The following is a 27251-nucleotide window of genomic DNA, read 5'->3' as shown; positions in this document are numbered from 1 at the left end:
TTGATCGACTGGAAACGGGTTCCATTCCATGAATGTAAGATTGAAATTCGTACGATCAAAGAAACCTGTTTACGGTACTCTTTTAGAAAAAATTCACTTTATCGAGACGATTCGAGCAAGAATGCGTTTCATACCAAAAATAACCACCAAAATCATTCGAACGGACTCGCGAGAGATGTCGAACTTTTTTGCCATGTCTCTAAAACTTGCCTGACGATTTTCAAGCACCATATCCTTCACTTTTTTGATATTTTCATCAGTTGAAGGTCGGAGATCGTCCAGAACGAGGCATGTCTTCAACGATCTCTCAACCGTTTTTGAAGGGTTCTCGAGGTTCTTCGTTGGATATTACGATTTCAAACGAATTGGGATCAATTGGGGTATTCTGGTCTAAAGGCATGCATTTCAGGTAATTTTTGAAGTGTCGTAAAAAAGGCATTTCATTTTTTCCGGGTAAATCGGTCTAAAAGAAGCTGAGAAATCGTGGGTATCGTTTTGAAAAAGACAGTTTCGAATAGTTTAGTTAAAATTTCGGGTAAAGCCGAAACAGTTTGGATGCCGGATTTTGAAAAATTGTCTTCTGGACATATTCTCGAATAGTTAAACTTGGAAAATATAAAAAAAAATATTTTTTTCTAGACTAGAATATCTCCTTAACATCACTACACAGCTTATATTTGTTAAACTCTCGTGGTTATTAGTTACTGAACAAGCACTTCACTTGTCAGTGCTTTCTTTCAACGTGACAATCAAATTTTTAATTCAGAATTTTCATATAGCCTGCAATTCCATTCATTTGAATATGTGTGTGCATGTGCCTCTGTGCAATTTGTGCAAGACTTAAGCTCTGCCAAGCATATTTAATGTCCCACAATTCGGTGTTTTATTATGCTTTCAACAACAGCAACAGCATTCTGCACAACATTTTGCAATGCATAATGCTCGCAATAGCTTTCTCATTTTGTTTCAATTAACAAACACAAAGCTTTTCATCATCGTTTCCACCGCGCTTTGTCTCGCTACGAGGGACGCATTCTATTCACTTTCGCAAAGCAGCACTATCCATTAATTAACTGCTAGTTTGCTTGTTTTTATTGTTGCATAGTTTGTTGTGTTTGTGTTTGGAGAGAGTGATTTCGAGTTTTCCATTTCTGTTTTGTAATTTTTTGACATTTTTGTTGTGGTTTCAATTTTCACCTGTTCATTGAACTCTTACGCGCTCGGCGCAACCCAACCCTAAGCGTGTTGTGCTAAGCCTTCTTTCATTTGCTGTCAATCGCTAAAAAGCATATGCTGCCAAGCGCCCAACGCTACTATCACTACTGTGTACTGAAGCGCACTTGTGTGAGTAAGTGTGTGTGTGTGTTTCTGCAACCTCAGGTGTCTCACGTAGCGCACGATATGTTTTCGTTAATGTTGCTGTTGAATGTAATTTATTTGCGTCTATGTTGTGACTGTCAGTTTGCTTTCCTATTTTGTGCTGTTTTTTGTTTACCAATTTGTGTTGTTTTTGTTTTCGTTACTCTTCTTTCTTTCCTCTAGCGTGTTGGCTAGTAATTTTCTTAACAAAATGAAGTTGTTTGTGCCTTGTTTTTACCCCCCTTTTGTTGTTGTTTGTTTGTTTGCATTTCACAAGAAAAATAGTTGGAGCACAAAACAAAAACAACAATTTGGCCACATGTGGCCATTGACTGACTGTTGCGCGTGGCTTCGTAGCGCCACCATACGAAAGAGCGCGCATCCAAATGAAATGAAGAAAATTGTTTGGTCAGAAAAAAAGCGAAAATCAAAAGCGAGCGAAATGAAATCTACGATGTGTGCACCGCAAACAAATAAACAAAGTGGGAGAAGTATGTACATACATATTTCGTGCATTGCAACACTGTGTCGCGAGCAGCAACCACGGCCAACGGTCGGTAACCGCTTCGGCAGCAAAACAAACAAACAAAGTCACAGCATTGCGCACTGCTCTTGCTGACGACCTCCCCTCCAGCGCCAGCGGCTGCAGTGCGCCCTTACTCGGGTGGTTGGCTCAGCTTGCATCAATTCAAATATTGAAATTCCAACATGTCCGAGTTTGACAAGCGATTGCGGCAACAACAGCGACATCACAACAAAAACATTTTTTAGAGGCAACGCAAACACATGGACACACACACATACATGCATTTGTACATTCCGATATGCGCCAAAGATCGTACATTCCAGACGAGCAAGTGGTGTGAGTCAAGCTGTGGGTGGGGGGTGCGGTTAAGCGAGCGCAATTTGCGCTATTGTTGACTGCCGAGCGCGACAATAAGGCTGTAAACACATCGTAAATCCACCGAATAAATATTTTGGAACTGTTTGTATATATAAAAAAATTAAATTCATATTTTCTTCAAATAATATTATTGACTATTTGTCATTAGCACATAATTTGATGAAATATATTGTACAGGGTTCGTCCGGAAAGTAATAGAAATTTTAAAAATAGGCTCCTTCTGCGTCGATGACGCGCTGCCGACGCGATTTTCAAGCATTGAAGGCGTCACAAAAGGCATTCTCCGGAATAGCCTTGAAAGCCGAGATGCATACTGCGGAAGCAATGGGATGCCGGCCTTGCTTTGGTAGCTATTCACAAGAACCAGGGCGTTGTCATGGTGCAACTTTCAATCGGCTGTGATGTCATGTCGAACCCGATTGACCCTTCGTTTGAGTCTCTTGAGGACTTCCACGTAAAACTTTGCATTGACGATTTGTCAAGTAGGAACATATTCATGGTGGACGATGCCTTTAATGTCAAAAAAAGACAATTAGTATCGTTTTCACTTTGGATTTGCTCATTCCCCGTTCTTCATCAGCGACCTCTTATCGGCCCTCCAAAATGGCCTGGTGTCACCGAAATACACCACTTCTTGCTAAAGCAATATCTTGGTAACCCTGCTTGATCATATCAACCGTCTCTCTCGCCGATTTACCGAGTTTCACACAGTATTTAATCGCTTACGCTCTAACGAACGCTGCATTTTCGGCTTGCACCACTCACAGAAACACGTCGCACGAAAATGTTTGTCCCGACTCTCCAGGTGCTCGGAGACAAGTGACCAGCCCCTTGTTCATTAGCTAGGAACTCCCTCTACCGAATCCAGTCGATGTGCGGTTCTATTACTCTCCGGACAAATCCTATATTACGACCACTGTCATACAAAAAGTGAGTTCCTGCATAGATACTTTCATCAACTAAACCTAGAACACCTTACAGCTTTAATTGGAGATGATTTCAAAATTTTTCAATTCAAAATCACTCAAATACCGATCACATATGATCGAGGTATTTCGAATATCACTTCAAAAGCTGGAATGCTTATTTTTAATAATTAAAAAATACCGTCAGCTTAACGTATTTGTTCATAACACCTGGAAAGAAAATAGGAAACCATTAAATTTTCACGTTCGGCTGAGTTCAGCGGCATTTTTAACCGTAATTTCCTTTATTTTCTGTTTGGGTGGGCATGTGAAAACCCCTCTCGGACGATATGTGCCAACGTTCGCACTTCCATTACATATGCTCGACATGTAACCACTTTAAGCGTAACACCAGCTACAAAACTAGCGAAAACATAAACTCCAATTCATAACAACAAATCAAAATAACAACAAAAACACAACACTACCAGCAGAAAGAAGCGTAGAAGCAAGCATATTGAATACCCCCACGAGCAAATGTGGAAATTCCAAACATTCCCGGACAGAGTTCGACCATATTGCACTACATTGAAACGCTGGTATCTTCATGGAGACAAAGGCGCTGTGGCAGGAGCTTTGATTTTTATGGCGAACCAAAAGCACGACGTGTCAACAACTCGATTGCCTGCAATTCACACGCGGGCATCGACAGGCGGACTGCGGGCCAAGCTGGCCGGCATAGTCACATACCCCTGCCCACGTCCACCGTTGCACGCAAAAACTGTAGACTGACTGGAGATGTATGTGTTTGTGTGTGGCGCGGTGTTGATATTCTACGAATAAATGCATTCAGAACTTTATTGGCTTTTTGCATTTCATTCCTCCAGTTCTAACAAGCTCCGCGTACCGCGCACCGCATGCCATTATTCCTTATTTATTTTTGCATTTACGTTGTTTATTTTGCATTTTGTTTGCATCGTTGCAACCTCATTGAAATGCAACAAGCAAGCATGTTTCGGTTCGGCAGCAAAAAGGGGGCGGCCTGGAGGCAACCAAAAACTGAACGCACTCGTTCGCATTCCATGCTCGTGTTTGCAATCGTCGCACCGATGCCTCCGCAAACGTTAACTTTATGACCCTCACGTACACGCATAGCGGACTCACATACATATGTACATATTTAGGTGGATACGTGTCTATAGGTGGAAATTATGTATGCAGTCGCTTGAGTGACGTGAAATGCTTGGTTGCATGTGTGTGCGTGCGAAGGGGCACAAGTGTTGATTTGCTTTGATACTTTTTGACACATGTCTCCGTCGTTTAGGTGCGTTGCTGCTGCACTCACTTTGTTTTTGTAATTGATTTTTTGTTGTGCCCCCTCCCTTATTGCGTGCGTTGAATTTCAAATGTTTTAAACGAAAGCACTTTGATGTTTTTGATGGCGCAGTCTTGCACTGAAATGCGGAATTATGCATTCTCATGTAAATGGCCGCAATAAAGTGTGGCAGAAAATATTCCTCATGCGGCTTTTACGTCGCCATAAATTCGACCGCTAACAATTGTAGCATTTTTTGTGGTTTCTCCTGGATATCTCTCATAACGAAAAAGGGCAACATTCGAATGAAAAATACGAAATATGCTCAGTTACTGGAACTATATTCAGTTGTGGACCAAAGCTATATCCCTGTGAGATGAGTGACTGTCCATCCTGTTATTTCGGACCTAGTCACATAATTTTTATATCCAGAAAAGTTTGCTATGAAGTTAGTAAGTCGCAGGAGAAACCTCGGAAACCCTATAAAGCATATGGTGTTTGTGGAAATGATGCGTATGACGAGTTAGCCATGACAGACGGACTGTATGTCTGTATAAACGAAAACTAGTCCCTCAATTTTGGAATTTTTTTAGTCGTGATATCGGTGGTCGAACTACTATGTGTTATCCGTTAAAGACATGAACGATCTAAATCAAAATAAAAATATAGACATTAGATTAGATTATTACATGAGGATTGCACTGCCACCTTAGGTCTATTGGCTTTACAGGCAGGCCCTGTCGTAGAACCAGCAGTTTAGGCAAAAAGATAAGCCCATGTTGTGTAAATGTTTATTCAGCTTGCAGTGACCTGAGTTTATCCCTAGGGAGGTTAATTGCATATTTAAACCTGCTAAGATTGTTGTCGCATGCCTGGGTACGTTCCGCCAGACTGTGCAGCCGTTCTCTGCACTCCTGCATCAGTAGCAATTTGATCTCGTAGGAGGAGATTGCTTTTAGTGCCTCTTGATTATCGCTAAGTATGGTTATACGCTCATTGCGATAGTTGCGTTAGAAGTTTATCTCTATGCACCGACTTATGGCAAAGACTTCTGCCTGAAAAAATGCTCCTAAAACTTCCCACAGGTATGGAGATCTTAGTGCGTGGTAATGGAAGTCTGCCACAAGGCCACCGCCCCATAAGTGATTATCGGTCGCACAATCATGGTGTACAACCACCTAAAAATCCTTGGTTTGCAGCCCCAGGATATTAACGCCAGCCGATTGCACACCATTAGTGCTTTTGTCGCCTTGACCAAGGTCAGATCAACATATTGCTTCCACTGCAAAGTGGAATCCAGCGTGAGACCAAGATATTTGACCAAGTTGGTCATCTGTATCTCTCTGCCCCAAAATGTAAGGTTCCTGAGGACGAGTACGAAGGGACCTAAGTCTCGTGAACGGGACGATGGTCATCTTAGAGGGGTTGATGTCAAACTCAACTCATCACACTACCCTTTTGCCAGGTTTGAAAGTTCTTTGTAGTAGGTCGCAGAGAGTGTCCTCGAATTTTAAGATAAAGATATCTGATATCCTAATATGCCAAAATAAATGCATCTGTAACGGATGTGATAGCTGCGAAACCGCTTTTTTAAATTTTTTTCTTGTTGTGCAGTAACAATTGCCCTGTCCGCTAAAAAATATAAATTTGAAAAAAACTATATTGTATCATTTATGTACGAACACGTTTCTCTAAATGCTTCTTTAATTACATATTTCTGTATCCTCTTTTTTATTTTACCTCACATATTTTAACCTTTTAGCTTCAATACTTCATTAATTTTGCCCAAAAGTCAAACAGTTCATCATTATTTCTTTCGCTTTAAAGCCTCTCAATCTTGCCTTGCTACGCCTTCAACCTGTCCCAATTAAGTCTCAATGCAGCCGCTTAGTATCTATTAAATTGCTATTAAAGCCAAGCGTTGAAGGTCATGCAAGAGCATCTGTAGAAACGGATAAGTATGAAAATTGAAAAAAAAAAACAAAACAAAAAATGAAAATAAAAGCTGTGCTGTACTTACAATGTGCATGAAGCGAAATTATAAAAGCTTACAGATAAGCTGCAGACACGACAAAGCCAACAGATATAAAGGCGGTTGCAAGACGTGTGCAACGGATCTCATTACCAGGCGGCTGCACGGCTCGAATGGGTTGTGAAGCGGAGAGATTTAATAAACGTGGTTGACAGCGAAGGCAAGACATCTATACACACGTAAATCAAAATACACTTACATATAGCTCTGTATGTATGTGTGCGAGTTGCACCCATTCAGTTTCAGATTTGTTGCAAGAATGTTGGCGTTGCAGGTGCTCGATCATATGCTCGCCACCTCCTCTAAAATGGCACTTCACTACGACACGCTGCTAGCTGTTGCTGCTGCCGCGCTATTGTTGTTGTTGTTGTAGCGATAAACGTGCTTAGATAAATTATAAGCAATGAGCGTGCCCATTTTTTATGAGCATACTCTCGTGTGCATAGCAAACGTGGAGCAGAGTGTATGTGTTCCTACCCCATCTCATCCCTGCAGGAAGCAGCGAGCCTTCAATATTGGTCGATATTGGCTGCCACACGAACTAGTCTTTCATTGAGCCGAAACAAACAAATTCGCTACTCGTGTCAGAAGATTGTGTAATTATTTCTTGATAGTCGTGAGAATCTCAGCCACCGCCTTATCTAAATTTTCATGGAAATTGGGTTGAAAACTCCTCAAAAAGCCTTTAGCTGAACATTTTGCCAAAATATAATATTTATTAAAAATAACTTTTTTGATTTTTGACAACTGTCATTAAAATACAGTAAAAGCTCTATTAAACGTACTCTCTATTAAGCGAACATCTCCATTAACCGGACAGAAAGGTTTGTGGGCGACTCCACTGTACTAAAAACTAAAAACGGACACTTGACAGTTAGTTTTTGAAGTTGACTTCATTCTAGTCTCCGTTTCAAAAGCTTGGAAAACAAAAATTCAACCAAATTCCATTCCGGCAGGGTTTTGTTTAATGATTTTCAACTTTATCATGCAAACAATTTTATTCCAATTTTTCCGCCATCATTTGCGGCAGCCTCAATATGAGATAGAAAATCTGGAAATATCTTAAATGCAGCACAAATGTTCCGATGCAAATATGGAAGTCTGTGTGTGTGTAAATGCAACGGTTGGCTCGCAGTCTATTTGCCGCCAGCGGCAGCTCTCAAGCCCGTCCAGCGGCTGTTTGTTTGGCTCACAAGCTTACCCGCTTTCCAGCACATTTTCAGTATTTTTATTGCACACATAAAAATGTACATATGTATGTATGTACAATCCTTGGAACATACATGGGTTTTTACTCATACACTATTTAACCAAAAGCCATTGCAGTTTGCATATCAGTCGGTGTATAATATCACTTTAAAAGCCAGCGCGTTGACTGACTGCACGGGGAAAAAATTGCATGGTTTTTTGGTGCAAAATTTTTAAAGTGTTTTTCAGCTGCACTTTCGCAAGCCTAACGGTTAAAACTTGCTATAAAAACTCAAGGAGGTTTTTTATACAATACATACATATATGAATATGTATGTATATATTCTTTTTTCTCGTTTTTCTTTACCCCCTTTTATTCAGTTTGCCTTCCCTTGTGTGTGTGCTGTTTGCATTTGCTCTACTTTTTCTTTTCACTCTATTCAGCAGCAGCATCCATGAACTCATTTTTCGGTTTTATAAAGAAAATAACAACAAAGAGCGCAAAAGTATTCAGTTTGAATATTTAAGGCGCGAGTGTGCTGAAAATGCTTTTGCAGCATTAGAGGCCTCGCATTTTTATCAGGCACTACTTTTATTCAAACCCAATGAAGTTTCACGTGTTTTTTTGTTAATTTTTCAGCTAAAAAAATTGCAATGATTTCTGATTTGCATGCTGTGCATATTTGTCTATATTTTCACAAATATATTTTTGTTAAAGTATTTTAAAAGTATTTGGTGTCTTAATAAAAACATTTCAACACAATTGAATCCGTAATTAAAATGTATTTATTTTATTTATTATTTTATTTTCACATAGCCATTAGCTTTGTTACTAACGATGCACCATATATTATCATCTGTATAAGCATGGTTGTGCATAAACCACTCCAACCTTAGGTACAAATATTTCAAAATCAACATTTTAATTAGAGAACATTCCACACTCGCTTACTCCACGCCACCGTCCTTAGCGGTCTTTAAGTTGCTATTGTTGGTGTAGTTCATACGTCCATTGGCTCCGCTGGCCTCGCTGCTGCCAAATAGCGCACTAAGCCAAGAGAACTCAGCGGTCGCTTGGCAGCTGCAGCTGCATGCCGCCAGTCGCTTCTAATTGATTTGTTCCAGATTTTATATGCCACAATGCTTTTATTGCGTTTGTTGTTGCATTTTGTTATTTATCACTGTGTTTTTAAATTTATTTGACATTAAGCAAAAAAGCAGCAAAAAGTTTGAATGCACCAAGTGCGCTGCAGCGCAAGACATCACAACCAAATAGCCGTTAACTGCTCTTTAAGGTGCAACAGAGCAATTTGAAATGCAACCCACATTGCAATTTAAAAGTAAAATCCAATTTGTTTTGGCATTTATTGCAACAAATGGCTTTAAATTGTCTGTCGCCGCTGCTGAAGCTCAAATATCGAAATTAAAAAAAGTTGTGATCAGATTTGAAATATAATTAAAATTTTTTTAAAAGCATATTCCAGAAATGCAAAACAATATTTTGCGAATATTTTGGTCTAAGACCGGAAATCGTCAGCTGATAGGGCTCAAGCAATATGTAAAATAATCGCTTCTGGCCCAAATAAATAGCAATCAGAAAACTTTCCTCACTTTCTTGAACTTCTGCACATGACTTCATCCTTCGAATCTCCAATTGTCATGTGGCACACATTGCGAAAGGAAGAATCGACTGGCTATAATCGCGTAAGCGGTTCTACGTCAATAAAAAAGAAGAAGAATAAAAAACATTTACTGCGGCAGAACACTTTCTAGATGCATTTCTTATAGCATAGAAGGGATCGTTATCATAATTTTGATAGGTCAGTTTGTGTAGCGTTCCCTTGAACAATAATTTAATAAAAAAGTTTTCATACAAGTTTTTTGGATTGAATTTGATCGGTCAGTTTGTAAGGCAAATAAGATATTCCGCTGATTCCATACGAGCGGTTCCGAAGGAGAGGAGAAAAGGATGTGTATAAAACTTCAGATCGATAAACCGAGGGATTAGTTCGCGACGGACGGACGTCCTCAGTTCATTACGCTGATCATTTATTAATATATTGGGTAGTCGAAAAAGTCTTTTCGTATTCTGTCAATTTTTGCAATTACAAAATTTCGATGTATACTGATGAAAGTTTTACACCTCTGGAATAATTTCTCTAGCGAAAAATGGCGAAAAAGTCAAAGTTTGATTAGAAATACGAAAAGACTTTTTCGACTACCGTATACTTTACAGGGCCTCTGACGTTTCATTCTGGACGGTCTTATAAACTTTGTGGCAAACTTAATATACCCTGTTCAAGTTATAAAAATGCAAACGAAGCGAATAAAATATGCTCTGAGCTAAAAAATATCGAAAATCATTTTTCTAGAAATCTTATTGTTGTTGGCATTTAGAAAAAATTTGGTTCGAATAGTTTAAACATTCCCTTCCTTAATTTTTAATTAGCTTATGTCATAACCAACCCGACTGAATGAGGAGAAAATAGTCAAATTCATGTTGTTGTACTAAATTAAATTCTATGTGAGTTCGTATGTATGCATATGCTTTGGTGCCACAGACAGTTTTAATGGCCTGTTTTAATAAATTAGTAGCACAGAAAATATCATTAATTTTTACGAGCTGGGTAATAAAAACATAATTATATACTACTATAGGCGAATGTGCTGCCACATATGTATGTACATAAATATGTGTAATGCATTCCAGACAATTCATTCACTTGTGGCATCCACACGCCATGTGTGCCGCCGAACCGTTTTGAAAATGATGCAGTTGCGATAAAAATGTGTGTCAGCAAAGCGTTTGTGAAGCGCAAAATGAAATAAAATTACATTTACCACACTACACACAACAGATGTGGCACAAAAAATGAGCTTGACTTTATCTTAAAGAAGACGCGCTGACACGCTGACGCGATGCACAAAGTTAAATCGACTGTGTGGCAATAGAAAATATTTGTAAAGCAAAACAAAAAAAAACACAAAAAAACTTGTTATAAAGTTGCAAACGCAGCGGCACACACTTACGCCCACCGCTTGGCAGCGCAGCCGCCCGATTGTCTTGAAGCCACCTGTAAACGGCAGTTAGCTTCCGCAACATTGCCACTGAATGCTGACGATTGATGGTTGGAGCTTGATGGTTGTGTGACAAGAGCAAGTGAAGAACAAAAACCACTAAACTACGTAAGTTTGTAAATATGTGCTTGGCCACTTAAATGAAATCACTTTTATTTTCAACACAACCTATTTCGCATCTTTAGCGCACGTTGCCAACAAGAGCGCCGTTGCATGCCTCACATTCTCGCACACTCGCGAGCGTGTGTGTGTGTGCTGAACAGCAGCTATGTCATTATTTACTACTCACATGTCGCACATTATCCTGGCAGGAGTCACGAGTACCTAGGCATGTGCTTGTAAAGTACGTGCCACATCATTGTTGCAACATTACGCACACTTGACATGTTTTGATGTCACTCATACGCACCGCCCGACGAGTTGAGCTCTCTGTGCTGCCACCATAGTCTGTTTGCTTGTTAAACATTTGCTTGTTGTTCTTGTTATTGTTGTTTAGTATACACTGTTCTCCTTGTTGTTTGCATGGCAGCAACTTTAAGTTTACCGTTACTCGCTGTAGTTCTGCTCCAAGCAAATGTAATTTTATTTCGGAAAATCGCTCAAGTTGAACTCTTACGGGCGCTTGTCTTTTAAACGTGCTATGCAGGGTTTGTCCGGAAAGTAATAGTACTGAGCTGATTTGAAGAAAATGATTGAACCAATCGTAACATTTCTTTAAAAACTTTCAAATTAGGCTCCTTCTGCGTCGATGCAGCGCTGCCAGCACGATTTCCGAGCGTTGAAGGCGTCACGGAAGACATTCTCCAGAATAGCCTTGAGAGCCGAGGTGTATGCTGGCTGAATCCCCTCAATCGTTTCAAAATGCTTGCCTTTCATCGGCCTCTTCGGGAAACCAAGGAAACCAAAAAAGTCCAGTGGGACACATTTAGTCTGTACGGCGGATGCGGAAGCGTTGGGATGCCGGCCTTGGTTAGGTAGCTGTTCACAAGAATGGCGGTGTGAGCCGAGGCGTTGTCGTGGTGTAACTTCCAATCGGCTGCGATGTCTCATCTCCCTTCGTTTGAGTTTCTTGAGAACTTCCACGTAAAACTTGGCGTTGGCGGTTTGTCCAGGAGGAACAAATTCATGGTGGACAACGCCATCGATGTCAAAAAAGACAATGAGGTCTTCATCAGCCACTCTTTCGCGATGAATCTTGAGAAATGACACTCCCGCCCCAAATTTTTTTAGATTGGCGTATCTATCTCGTTATTGTCCGCTGTCCTCTATAGTCAACAAAAGGTTCTCGGAATTGCACTTAGCTTAGTTCATCTCACCGCAATGGTAGGTGAGGATCAATCCTTCGTCCCAACCTAACCTATCTATGCAAACCTACGAGCGATATATTAATACAGGTCTGCCATATTACGAGTGGGTGTCAATCGCAGCTACTTTTGGCGAAACGCTTAATATGACTCGTAAGATCCCTTGGAGACCTTGGAAATTTAGAAATTGTAACATATTCGTAACTGAAAGTTACATCCTCGACATCAGTCGGCTTTTCTCATACTTCCTGGAGAAACTGTTAACCGCTTTCTACAACAACAACAATCATCACAACAGTACTCGCAGCCATGAATTTCTGTCTGCTCCACCATTTAATTATAAAGTAATGTTTGATTAAAATTTTGCTTGCAACAACTTTGTCCGCCATTTTGTTTTCATTGCAAGCACGAGTACGAGTTGTACTACACTATCATTTGCTCGTTGTACATTTTCCATTCTATTTTATGGCACCGCCATTTCCGCTGTACTACTCTTCTTTTACAATCGGCTGCCGCCATTCACCATTCACCACTTGTTTGCTCTTATTACTATTACTACTAATACTACCGCTACTACTACTACTACTACAAGTGCAACAACCCTGTGTTACAATGGCAAAAAGTAGCAAAAATCAATGTGACTTCAAGCTGGCTAACAAAAAGGTAGCATTACAAGCATAACAGAGCATATCTACGACATAACCTAACGGTTGTATGCTCAGCCGTCTAGGCATAGATTGCAAACACAGGTATACATATATACAAACGCACGCGCAAATATACATATATAAGAATATAGTAGCTTCCTACTATTATGTTTGCATAGCGCTTCGCACATAGTCGCCTGTAGTACTACAGCCTTTGTAGTAAAAGAAAGGCGTACCCTGGAAATAGTACTACGAGGGAGCGGCTGCATGTTCCTCGTGTTGCTAGTTGTGGAGTGTAAAAATTCGACAAGGATGTTTGGTAGTTCGCAGTGCATATTAAAACTTTGTTGACCTGAGTGCTCGCACACACACACACACACACAAGCATTTTTATTGAGAATGTCTGCCACAAAGTTGGTAAATGACACTTTTCGCTGTTAAGAAAATTAAACTTTAATACATGCACACATGCCCACATGCATTGCTGTAAGTGTATGTGTCAAAATCTGCAATTTATTTTTTGTGAAATGTAATTTGTTGGAAATCGTACATAACCTCAAAATTTGTAGTTGTGAATTTCTCACGTATGCTTCGTATGTAGTATAAGCCAGTGCTTCCCATGCTTCAAATGCCTGAAGAGCATCTAATTATTAACGCAAAGAATGCTTAATTAACACCGCAGTGGCTTTCATTATTTCGAATTAGCCACTTAGAGCGCAGCTAGTTGTGCATGTAATTAGCTGAAGCTCCTCGACCAACCTCTCTTCACAGCGTCTTACAGCGTTCACAGAGCGAGTTTTAGCTTTTAGTTGGCGTTTAATGATTTCCATGTGCTGGTGATATTGTGCGCTTAATGCCTTGGCAAGCAATAAATGCTGCCTTAGTTAGGTGCCTCCATAAGCTGCCTCTACTTGCTTTTGACTTCAAGCAGCTGCTTCTCTTTGCAAGCTGCCGTTTGTGTAAGAATTCTATAAAGAAGTTATCCACCCACATAATATTCATGCTAGAATTTTTACAATTATATGTTTAGATGTATGCATATGAAGATTAAGGCGGGTCGATTTATAGGAAGCCAAAAAAATGGTGTATGTGGAAGAAGTTCTACAAATCATTCTGAACTCTGCCTAAAAGACGATTTCAAGCCAACTATTTTAAAGCGCAGTTTTTTAAAGATTATAAAAATTTGTTCGTTGGTTTTTGAGATCCGAACGAAATTTAATACGTAGTTACATTTTGATATTTTTTTGATCATTTTTCAGATCAGATGTAACCGATCATCGAACATCTATATCACATATCTTCCATACAACCAATTATTCAAATCTTCTAAACTTCACCTTAAAAACCACTGACTCGAATCCGATTTTAGACCCCTAGTATTTTCTACAAATTCGGTCAAAATGATCAAGCATGCGCGATTTTATTGAAATCGACCCGCTCTAATGTAGTTGGCAAGGATTTTCTTTTCGCAGCTCGATTGATGTCATTCAACTCATCGATTTACCGTCATTACATTGATGCCTTTTATACTCGCCAAGCGCCCTTCCATCCATACATACACACTTAAATATGTGCGTACGGTTGCGCTTATGTACCCGTGTATACATATGTACATACATATGTACATATGCATATGTATATGTTCCAACTTCATTCAGTTGCACATTTATTCAGCATCACTGCCGTAATAACTCTTTGAATGGAAAAATATTTGCATTCCTGACATTTCAAGCAAGGCACTTGCCAGCGCAGGATTTTCAACTTTTTTATATTTACATACATACCCTATTTTTACTTCAGTCACGCAGTAGTAGAAAACATCCTTTGATAAATAGTTGCTGAGCGTTTCTCTTTTACAAAGTCAACGCTTACAAATTCTCCACTCTTCAAGCCACTATTTAAATTTTTTATTTCCCACTGCTGTTTGCGTTCTACTTTGCCTCATTTTTCTCTTTGTCAATGTAAAAGGATTTCCTTCCTGTTGCTGGTGGTTTTAACTGAAGCTTGATGTTAATCTAAAAGTTTTGCTCGGAATTATGCAAATAAAATAATTTGGTTATAGAAGAAGAGACCCGACCTGACGGTTTGAAAAAATTATACATCTTGATTAGTCAATGAAGTCCAACCAACGCTTAAATAAATTTTCCACTTTCTAGCTCCTTTTTGCTTGCACTTCCTCTTTGGCCTATAAAACGAATCGCTTGCTGTACACAAAGCTCTCCATTATTCTTCTGTTTACAATGCTATAACTATTTTTATCAGGTATATATTTCATAGCAGGTCAAAAATCAAGGCTATATTGACAGTGTTCTTAGATTATCGAGGTGTAGTACACTCCGAATTCCTTCCGTCCGGCCATCTGAGTGTTATGCGTCGTTTGCGCGAGGCTATTCGTAAAAATAGGTCGGAATTATGGGCCGACAACTTTTGGTTTTTACACCACAATAATGTACCGTCGCATATTGCATTGATTCGTCGGGAGGTTTTCGCCAAATTTTCAACCAATATCGTGTCGCAACCTCCTGATTTGGCTCCGTGTGCCTTCTGGCTTTTCTGCTAACTCAAACGACTGCTCCGGGGAACCGTCTTGAGTCAATCGAAGACATTAAACGTGAAGGTTATTCGAGAAATTTACTTTAACAACTGTTTCGAGGTTTGGAACAAGTGTTTTGGCGCCAAGAGGGATTACTTTGAGGTGTTGTCCCTTTAAATTTGAAGAATAAATTAAGATTTACTATGTTTTACTCATAGTAGTATTATTATTATTAATTATTTTCAAGCAGTGAAACATTAAGTCGCAACATGACTGCATGACCTGTTCACAACACATCTACCAAAAGCACACGCCGTCATCAACTCCAGTAGCCGAACTATCACACTCATTAATAACAAAAATAATAAAACAAAATAATCGTTGACATTACGATTTCACTGTTTATAAATTTGATTGTCGTCATTAACCAACGTCAATGGTTTCCATTGTGTTGCCGGGTAGAAGACCATATGAAGCAATTGTCGGTAGCAGCTGTGAGTTGTTGCGTTGCCAATTGACACAAAGCATTTAATTGTCACAATAAAGCAACGTAAAGCATTGATGATGGTGAGTGAGAAGATGGCAAAGATGGAGAGTGAGATGACGACAAGAGAGATACGAGTATAAGTGGAGATTTTCTTTATGCCGTATGGACTCCAACTTATGGCAGAGTTCTGCTACCTCACAATCTCATACTACTATCTTCTCCCATCTCAATTGTTGACAATCACTGCTGCGTACATCTGTTTGTCTGTTGCACTTTTTGTGTTGTTGCGGTGACCTCAGCAACTATTTTTAAATAAATATGAATACCGCTGTTTTTTTTTTAATTGTAAACTCGAATAATGACGTGGACGCTTTTTGTTGAGCCAAATTCACGTTTTCTTTAATCCGCTAACAGCATTTATATAATATTTTGCGTGTTGCTCTGCAAATTGTTTTTTATTACTCCCACAAAATACTTTTCCTAATTAATTTCATAATGTTGCATAGTAAAGCAGATAACTAGAGATTTCAGAGCGTAATACTATGTGTGTGCATGTGTGTTTATGTAAGTGAATTTTAATTAAAACCCCTAACGTTTATTATCTCTTATGGCTTTGAACTCATAAACATAAACGAATACGACTTAAATGGGGAATAGCCAGGTTTTTAGTAAAGCATTATATTATATCCTATTAAAAAAGCACCACAAACTAAAATTTAATTATGTTGCTGTACTTTAGTTTTGCTAAATATAAATGACAGCCACATAAATCCATGGAAATATAAAGCGCCATTACTCAACACCACAAATTTAGTGGTTTTCACAATGCTAGATCTAATTAAAGGATTGCTGAATGCGAATGCTAAATCATTGCAAATTTTAATATGTGATTCCTATATGCAGATATTATATTTATTGTGAATTATATTGTATTATATATCTAAAAATACATATATGCACAGATAATTATCGCCGACAATTAGGGCAGGTCTCCCTGTTGCATTGTAGCATTCTTTCTTTGCCTCATAAAAACTTATTTGCAATAAATATTGCTTACTAAATAAACCAGCTTTATAACAGCTTATATTCATAAGTCTCAAAGTCTTAAAATTAATAACACAGTAAAGTTACTAAAATGAAAGCTTTAACAAGTTGGGAAGAGCTAAGTTCGGGTATAACCGAATCCTTCATACTCTTGCCACTTGCAAGGATTGAAACCAGTGAAGTACCTTCAGGTATATAAGGCATATTAGTTATATGAGGTCTAGGGTGAGTTTTCATCAAATTCTATTCATTCTAAACACAAATATGCACCGTTATACAAAAAGCACGATCTATTCAGTTAACTAATATTTTGGGTGATGTATGCGGTATACAGTTATTTGGAATTTCGAAAGTTCGAAAAAAATTAGGTCTGTGGGGGCTAAGAGAAGTTTTGACAACATTCCACCCATTTTTCATACACAGATATACTTAAAAGTGGGCGGTGCCACTTCCATCGACCTCGGCTTCTTTAAAGCTCTCTTATACCATCTCGGGTGTAAAATTTAATGTCTCTGGGATATTTAGATATTATTAGTATATTTTAACTGTACCGTTAAATTGGGAGTAAGCGTGGTTATCATTTACTTTCGCATTTTCACACTGTTGATAAGGAGTTCTTGTAATATTTGCGCTAGGCGAATTAGGTTGTTGTAGCTTTATTGGTTAAGTAGATATGTATATCAAACTTATTAGATGACGGGGCCACGCCCACTTTTTCAAAAAATTGTTTCCCACAGATGTCCCTTGCCACTGTGATCCTTTGTGCCAAATTAGAGTCTTATATCTCAACTTACTGCTTTCTTACTTTATACGTTTTCGGTTAATGGCGTGTTGTGGGCGTGGCAGAGGTCTGATTTCTGTCATCTACGAAGTAGATTTTTTTTGTACTAAGGAACTCGTACACCTAGTTTTATCAATATATCCCAATTTTAAATCAAGTTACAGCTTGCACGGACAGACCGACGAATAGACAGACCCAGATCACACAGATTTCAACTTGTCTCGTCATCCTAATCATTTTTATATACATAACCCTATATGGATCTCGCTTACTTTTAGGTGATACGTACAACCGTTATTATACTCTATTGCAACATGTTGCAAGAGTATAAAAAGTGATGTGCTTTGTTGAGCAAATTAAGTTTTTTAGTGTGACGTGTGAACGCACTGTTATGAATATCCCACGTGAGCTGCTCTCCACACTTATTGAACTGTGATTTTCCATTGGCGACTGTGGCTATGGAATGCTTTGTGTGAAATTTTTTCAATTAATAACAAAAATATGTTTCTATAAAACACTTATGTATATACATATGATATATGTACATATATAAAAATTAATATTTATATATTTTTGCAATTACGTCGGAAAACCATGCAAATTGTGTTGAATTAATTTCAGCAGCATTTTAATGAAAAATGCTTTCCCACAAAAAACCGCTTTGAGTGTGAAAAGCGACTGACTTTCATATGTATCTATGTATACAAGTAAACTTTTAATACTTTTATGAAACAATTTAAATTTTTTAAAAGGTAAAAAAATAATTGCATTTTCTTTTAATCATCTATTCGCTCAATGTATTAATTTGTTATTTAAATTTAATATTTTCTATTTTTTTACATTATTTTATATAACAAAATAGCCAACTTTATTTTTCGCCTGTATCAATTCTCACTTAGCACACCCTTATAAGTACATATGTATGTGTACACAATTTATTAGTGCACCTGCTCCTCCTACCTCTGTACATACATATGTATATATCAGCATAATCAATAACTGAAATACTGCGGCCATTAGCGTTGGCCCGCCAATGGGCTTAATTGCAAAGCGCGTCTCCACACACGCATTGTCTGTATGTCAGTACTTGCATGTCCGTTTTTGCTTTGTGTTGACTGCGTTAAACAGTTATTTTCGCGTCTATAAATAGCGCCGGTAAATAACAGTCACTATCTATTTTTGTACATCTAATGTGTTTTTTTCTGTTTCATAAAAGCTTTTGCCATAAATATAATAATTATAAGCACACTCGTCAATTAAGTTCGTTTGTATTGTGTTTGTATATAACCGCTGGAATTTAGTTAGTATTATTTGAGCACCATTTGGCCACGACCCAGGTGTTGGTCACACGCTGTGCATTGATGTGCAACCGATTGTTTATGTGTGAGTTTGATTTGGTTAACTTTATAGTTGTCACTCGCCGAAACTAAGAGAGCCACTGTTTGATATTAACGAAGCCCGAAACTTGTTTAGGGAAATACAGGATACAGGATATTCAGATTTTTTTTAAAGGTTAACCATATTTATATAAAAAAAATGGTTATTACGTCTTTTTTGTTTAAACAGTTTTGTTGTAGACTAGCACCAAATTGTGCCTTCCCAATATGCTCATTTGTAACAATACTAATATACTATACTAGTCAGATAATGACTTTCTTATGATATTGCTATAAATTAATTAAACGCAATTACCTTAAACCCAAACTCAATGTGCTCAATAAATTCCTTGCATGTTTATCATTCTTTTTATCGTTGTTGTTAGCATTTTTTAGTATTAGTTTTTTTATGTTTTTTGAAAATATCAGCTGTTATGACTTCACGTACGCCAATTTTAAACCTGTTTACAATCTCAATCTTTTTATAAATGTCTAGATTATTTAGCTGGTTTTTCAGATGCAATAAATGTTTGCTGAAAGGTCGCAATCCATGCTCTCACGAGATTAATTCAATTTTAAATCGTTTGTTGATTCTTTAATGTATGTAAAAAAAACAGGCAATTTGTTGTTTTTATAAGCTGAAAAGTGTATATTAAATATAAATAATAATATTTCCAGGAAGTTTATAATACCCGAGTCCGGAAGGAACCTGGCACACCCTATAAAATATTTACATATACATTGTGACAAAAAAGGTCCCGGATATTGTAAATAAAACGCAAAATATTTAATTATTCATCGATATTAAGTATTGTCAATGCAATCGCCACCAGATGTAATACTCTTATGTCAACGAGTTTTCCAGTCCTCGAAACACTTTTCATAAGCACTTTTTGGGATGGGAGCTGATCCTTTAGCGACAATTTCAGTTTGGATAATAAGAAAAAGTTGCACGAAGCCAAATTTGGTGAATACGGTGGTTTATTGATGGTATTCATTGTGTTTTTGGCTTTAAATTCGGTCACAATTGTACTCCTTTCGAAAAAAAAATCAATTTTATCGGGACGAGTCGAGTAAGAATGCGTTTCATTAACAAAATATCCACTCAAACCATTCGAACGGACTCGCGAAAAATTCGGGCTCTTTTGCCATCTCTCTAACACTTGCCTGACACCATACCTTCACTTTTTAATATTTTCATTAGTTGAAAAGGTCGAAGGTCGTCCAGAACGAGACATGTCTTCAACGATCTCTCACTCGTACTTTTTTGTCACAAGGTATATAAACGATCAGCATGATGAACTGAGGCGATTCTCAAAATGAATTTCTTGTATGAAAACTACCAATATAGGAACGTTATAGCATATAGCTGTATAGGTACAAGTATGGCTGAAATTGTGAAATTTTTTATTGGCTATTCTACATTATATATTTTTTTTAACATTAATTTATTTAGTTCCCATCAAATGTAATTTACATTTTATTTACTTTCATTTTTTCGCGTTATTTCTCGCTTCGTTCTAATTTATGCTGACCTCACCGTTTCCACGCTAAGTGGTTTTCATAATTTCTTAACTTTCGCAATTTATCTTCTTTTTCTTATTGCTTCGTATCGTCGCTTCGTTTTTCTTTTATTTTTGTGCTCTGATGCAGCACTGTTGTTTCAGGTTTTATTCTCGCCGCTCTGACTTGTAGCCATCAGCAACATTTTATCTTGTGTGATTTTTTTTTATTGGAAGTTCTTGTTTGCGTGCTATCAACCGGTTTACCTTGCAAAGCCAACTTCGTTCTTCTGCGCTTGTTTGTGTGCTAATGCAGAACTCTTTTGTGCAACATGCAGCTTCTGGAATTTGTTGCCAATTGTGAGTGCTACTACTACTAAGATACTTGCTGTTCTAAAAAATTGGTTGTCTGTTAATACTTTTCACATTTTTGTACTATATCTAAAAGAATAGCTAAGCAAAATATGCTTAATATTATATTATATGTATATGTATGTATTCATCAATACTTGATCTGGGACACCAGAGCATAGTATTTCAAAGACGAAATAATAAGATAAAATAGTTTTATTGCCATTATTATCACCGTGAATATTTGTTGCTGTACTTAGACTTATACCTCCAGCTTAATCTCATAGCCATCCTATGCAAATGATTCTCTCAGACTAAATGTTGTCCCCTATATATTGCTACAAGTGTGAAAAGGCAGTGAGGTGACTTTACAAACTAGTACATCTATTAACATGCAGATTTACCACGTTTGTGTACATACATATGTACATACATATGTGTGTGTGTGGAAAGTTTTTAATTAAAAGTTGCGTATACGCCGTGTTGCCAGGCTTCCCATTACTACAAGCACATATCCTGCAATCTGCTGGCAAGGTGTGGAAAATTTGTTGCAAATTGAGTGCAAAGCACCGCTAGGTAGGAAATAACGTGCAGGCAATGCCATGCTATTTTTCTTTATGCCTTCTCTGCAACTTCTCGGTCTTCGACTTGCGGTATTTAATTACTTTTGGCGGTACGAATATAGTAGGTAAAACGGAAATGCCACCAAAACTTTATAACCATGCTAGCTGTTCGTGTTTGAAGAATTATTTTATTGTTGTGTTTTTAATTTTTGTTTTTGTGCGCTAGAACTAATATACTGATATGATGATATTTACATTGGTTTTCAAGTAATTTTCCCCCTTTCGAAACTTAACGAACTTCTACGATACAAGTATGTTTTTACGATTGTGAGGTTGCCACTTATTTATAGTGATTTGTTTTGTTTTTGCATACAATTGCTCATGTACGCATTACTACTGATGTTTTTATCTATTTCTTTCATTCAATTGCCACGAGCGCCAAAGTTTTGTTTTGTTATATTTTCTTGCACCCGAATGTTGGTGAGTGAGTCCCCACATACTTACATACATATCTATTGGCGTAAAAGTAGCAAAGGCCATGTACAAACTCAGTATGTAAGAGGAGAACTTCGTCGCAAACGAAGGGAGAATGTGTAGGCGCTCAATTTAGTACACATCTGTAGGTGAGAGAGCCTCTTGTGAGGTTCGTGTTCTAAAAGGCACATTTGTGCATGTGCATGTGTGCATCAATTTTGTGATGCTTGGCAATTTTTTTTAGAAAGTAAGAACATTTTATGATAACAAAATCTATAAAACGAAAATCAAGAAATTTAAGTTGCATATTTGCATACACAGGTCTTTATACTTATATATACATAAGTATTATCGGTTCAAGGAGATTCAAAATATAGAATCAAATTAAATTATTGTAAATGATATGCATTTTCGTTTATTATTATTTTTGCAAATGAATGTATTTGAATATTAATCTACATTATTTTGTATAAATTGAATATAATTGTTCAATTATTATTCATTAATTCACTTTTAATTGCATAAAAGGTGTATTTTATTCGCCGTTCATCTGTGCACACTTCGAAATAACTGGCAACCTTCTTATATTATAAAGTTTGTATAGTTTATTTAGCAATATAAAAAAAATTTAATTCGTGAACACCGCTAATGAGTTGTGAAAGGTATAAATGTATTTATTTATTAAAAAAAAAATTTTATTAGAAAAAAATTAAGAAAAAATTAAAAAAATATACAAAAAAATTAAAAAAAATTTAAATTAGATTTATACAAAAGTATTTAAAACGCATTAACATTCATTTACTTTTCGAGAGCAGTGTTCAAAAACGTATATGTTTCTTCATTTTCCGCTTTGTTGTTGACTTTCTTAGTATCCGACGTATAAACATTCAGAATTTGTGCCGATTGTTGATTTACAACAAATTCACAACCATAAGTACATACAAGCATACAAGTGTCTGCTATATTATCATGCTCTTTGCAGTATTTTGCACTTACACACTGTTTTTCACTAATAATATTATTTGCACTTTTTAAAATATAGATATTGCTTCCATTATTATTATAATTATGAATAGCTGCTGTGTTTTTTCGTTTCCATTTCTCCAATTATTTGCACCTTCATACTCGTATTTCTCCCAACACCCAACACCCCTTATACACCAAACCTCCCATCATTTGCCTTTTTAGTACACTCGCTCGCTCTCGAGCTCCCCAAAACACATTTGTCTCTCATCGGTATGTTCTCGTGCACCCGCTGCTGCGCTCGCCACATGCATTCCGTGTACTCGTTACTGGCTCGCAGTGTGTCCCTGCTTACTCAATCATATGCTTTTTGCCGCCGCCAATTACTCTGGCGCCGTATTTAGTTAGTCAGCAAGCGTGAAACCTCCAAGTTTGTGTTTTGGGGCAAACGGTCAATAGAAACGAGCAAAAAGTATAAAAAAATCACATCGAACAAATCGAGCGAAAGTACTTTTGAAGTGAGACATTTAAAATAAAACCTTCGGTATATCTTTGTAACTAAATTATAAAAACAACAATAAAAGTTAGATTGAGGTTATTAAATATGCATGTGAGACAGTGAAGAGCTGAGAAGTGCGTGTGTGTACGTATTAGTTAATCAGCTGATTTTTCGCTGCTGGCGCATTGGTTAGTAGAAAAAACTCTACAAAACAAGCTGGCAAACAAAATTTTCAGTTTTTTTTTTTAATTTTGAGCCAAAGTCAGCTTCAGTTTTACTAGCTTACGTCTGGCACTTTAGTGGCATTTGCGAGAAAATACTTCACACTCGCATAACAATCGAAGAGTAAATAGTGCGTGTGTACGTGAGTATGCCAACTTTTTCGCCATATCAACCGTCTGCTGTCAGCCATATTGCTCAGACAAAACACAAAATACTTGTTCGAGTGCAAAATAATAAAGCTAAATTGTGTGGAATTATTAGAAAAACACCAACAAAAAAGGAGAAACAAACGTGCCGATTCAAATAAGTAAAATATGTGGAATTATCAATATGTTCCGCTGATTAATGCCAACAATAAAACAAAGAGCAAGTGTTTCTATACAATCTCATATATATTTGGGTATATGTTTGTATGTATGTGCGAGAAGCAATTAAATATTACATTTTTGCTGTGTGGTGTGGTGGGCTTAAAAGCCGTTCAACCAGTTTGAAATATGTTATAAAATATATACTTCGTGGAAATACGTTCATACATACAAGCGTACATATGGACGTAATGCAATTAGAGCAGTAAATATGCTAACACTTTAGTCTACTGTGTTATTGATTTTTAAATGTACAAAACGTTTTTGGCTGCCTGCTGGACTGAAATACTTTTATAGATACATACTTATAAATATGTACATTTGTGTGTGTCGTATATCCATATGTTTTCTATGCAATCGTCGTGTATTATAATTGTGATTTTTCGATTTTCCTTACTCTCATTGTGCCGCAGTCACTTTTAACAGAAGTTTTTTACTGTGATTTTTGCAAACGCTTCACTCGCATACATATGTACATACATTTGTGTCAAGTGCGATTATTATTCAGAATATGATAAGTGCATATGTACACTTCCATAAATATTAATTGTGATTAGAGGTTTCCTACAACAAATACATATTTATAAGAATGAAATGCCACACCATCCAGTTGTTTTGAAAAAAAGAGCTATAAATGTGCATACAAACATTTACATATGTATGTACGTATGTATATGTACATATTAGAGAAAAACAAAACAAAAAGTGTTTAGTAACGATAAGTCTAACATGTACTATACTGAATTTCCGTGAAATTTCAGCTGATTTCCAGTTTCAGTTTCATTAGAAATTAGAAGTTCTGCTAAACTATGAAATCGAGTTTTTTGTAATGTGTAAACTAAATTGGATAGCATAACCTACAAATTTTATAAGAAATCGTTTTACTTACACAAAGTTTCTTTCCTTATATATTTTTTGCTGCAACTTCATATCCGTCAAAATGGTTTCTTGCCATTGAAAAAAATTAAAACTATATTTGTTTTATTTTTGGAAATCCAGTGTCCTAACAATTTTTAGTCTGACTCGCAAACCTAATGCCATATCTTAAATCTCGAACATATGCTTGACGGGTCGTTAAGAAACATTCTCCGTTCTAACCAAAATTGACAGTATTTTGTTTCTCGTCTAAGCACCTTAGAAATGTTGACTCGGTTCTTGCATCCGCCAATGAGTCAGTTGTGCTTATAATACTCTTATCTCGAATGTTTAATTCGTTTTATTTTTAATATATAATATAAAAACATATATGTATATATACATATATGTATATAATAAATGTATATAACACTTCTTAAAACTTCAATTCCCTTTTCCACTTCCAGGTCTATGGGCATTTTACTTCCACCCGTCTCACAAGTGACCAACACACGCATCAATTTAACACAACATCATCGCAATCGCAGCCTGGACAGCGCCTTGCAGCGCATACCGGAGGTGAGTACATAACAAACAAAGCAAATAGCATTAAAAACATTAAAAAAAAATATATAAAATGCCAAAAATGATTACATCGACGGTTGAATGATCATGAACCTGCCACACAGGAAACATTCGAAACCCTGCGTAGGCGCTCGTGACACGCAAGCAGTTTATGCCAGCACATTATATGTACTTCTAGGGCTATCTCAAATTGCAAAGGCAAATTGAGCGAGCTTGATGACGAAAATAATTACAATAACTTAAAAAAAAGCTGAAAAGAAGTAGAATCTGTAAAAGGAATTATTTTTTCCTTTATTTTACCCTTGTCAAGAAATGTGCATGCATTAGTGTCATTTGCCAAAATCACGGAATATATTTATGTTTCTACAAAAACGAAGTTCTATGCAAAACTTAGAAAAACTGGTTAATAATTGCAGAATGGAAATTTTCGCAATGCAATATTTGGTGTGTTCGAGTTGACAGTTGTGTATTCATGCATCCACTCATACATATGTAGCAGAGTCACTTTTTGAATAATGTGTTTGTTATATTTTGCATTTTGTTTGCTACAATAAACTTGTATGGTTTCGTGGTGTGCTCATTCTTCTCGCTTTCGGCTTATAAAGGGTGTGCCAAAATTAACGCAAGATTTAAATTTGCCGCCAATTATGTAGTAAAGTGTTGACAACCCCCCCAAAAAAAATAAGAGCTGACAGTTTCTTCTTCTTTGTACGCGGTTATCAAGTGTTAGTGTAGGCTTAGTAAAAATATTATTATATTATACAAATTCGCACAAGCTACAAGTTGGATTATTTTACACTGCAAAAAATCTATATTGTTATCTACGGCAAACATTTCTTTTGTTTATCTAACGAAATCGGTGAATAGAAATTACGAAAGTGATTAGTAATCATACACCCACTTATTGACATACAAAAATTGTATTTTCCCTGAAAAGTCTACGTAAAAGTGACATGTTAATATTATCATTAACGGTACTTAGAAATGTAGCTCTAGAGTCTTGTAGCGTCTTATCGGAATCTCCTCACAAATGCAACTCCATATTCATTTATGTACATATTTATAGCATTCTACTCGTATTCTAGTTTATTCTTAGTCATTTAATGTGTCACAAAAATTGTGTGCCATTAATTTTATCGGACAACCGCACTAATTACGAAATTCTATTTTCTATCTATCGGCAGGTTGAAGTGTCATCGCCCAATTCGGAGAGCGAGAATACATTCTGTACACCATCCATTCTGGGCACTACTATGTGCTCGAAAATCGTCACGACTGCAGCCAATGTAACAGCCGCCCTCACAACCACCACAACACCAGCGCTGACGTCATCATTAACACCTTCGCCGCCATCCTCGTTATCGGCTACGCCTGCCAGAGTTTCGACCATAACAGGTGGTTTAATGGACACAGTGTCTGCTGCCCCAATTGCAGCTATGACCACAGAGCCCACAGCTAACAACAGCAACAGCATAAGCATTAACAACATCGGCAGCGGCGTGTGCAACAGTAGTATTGGTATTGGTGGTGGTGGGGCCATTGCGATTGGTACGTCCAGTTAACGTTTATACTTTTTTGAAGTCTCTTTAGCGTGTTTATTTTGCAATTATTTTGATGTTATTTATTTATTTTTCCTGCAGTCGAGTCCTGCCCAACGTTACGCATTCGTCCTAAATCGAGTGAAGCCACGACACGTTGTGGAGTGGTGCCGCTTGCAGGTGCGGCATCGTGCAGTAATCACAGCAACAACACCAGCAGCAACAACAGTAACGGCAGCAGTAGTAGCAGTAAAAAGCGTGAAGACCTCACCAGTCTCGGATCCGATGATTCAGGTGAGCAACCAATTTGGATGAAGTGTGTTCGTATATACATACATAGTTACAAGAAATTGGCCACTATGGCTGTGCAAGTTCATTTTC

The 27251-nt window shown here is 37.2% G+C and overlaps 1 protein-coding gene across 6 annotated transcripts in view; it reads left to right on the top strand.

The window, feature by feature from the left end:
- The window catches only part of LOC105226463 (phosphatidylinositol 4-kinase beta), a 134958-nt gene that overhangs the window by 100470 nt on the left and 7237 nt on the right, over positions 1–27251 (top strand). For 2 of the 6 annotated variants that reach the window (XM_049458547.1, XM_049458548.1), the window contains 3 exons: positions 25215–25326; positions 26517–26880; positions 26973–27164. In XM_049458547.1, the coding sequence (XP_049314504.1) occupies positions 25215–25326; positions 26517–26880; positions 26973–27164 (668 nt within the window). Of the gene's footprint in view, positions 1–22850; positions 23494–23680; positions 23894–25214; positions 25327–26516; positions 26881–26972; positions 27165–27251 lie in introns of those variants that run through there. The other 4 variants (XM_049458550.1, XM_049458551.1, XM_049458549.1 and 1 more) reach the window with 4 other exon arrangements.

This window comes from Bactrocera dorsalis, chromosome 5 (assembly GCF_023373825.1).
Source record: "Bactrocera dorsalis isolate Fly_Bdor chromosome 5, ASM2337382v1, whole genome shotgun sequence".
NCBI classification, from domain to species: domain Eukaryota; kingdom Metazoa; phylum Arthropoda; class Insecta; order Diptera; family Tephritidae; genus Bactrocera; species Bactrocera dorsalis.
The sequence above is the reverse complement of the archived record's forward strand: the minus strand, read 5'-3'. Positions and strand labels throughout refer to the sequence as shown.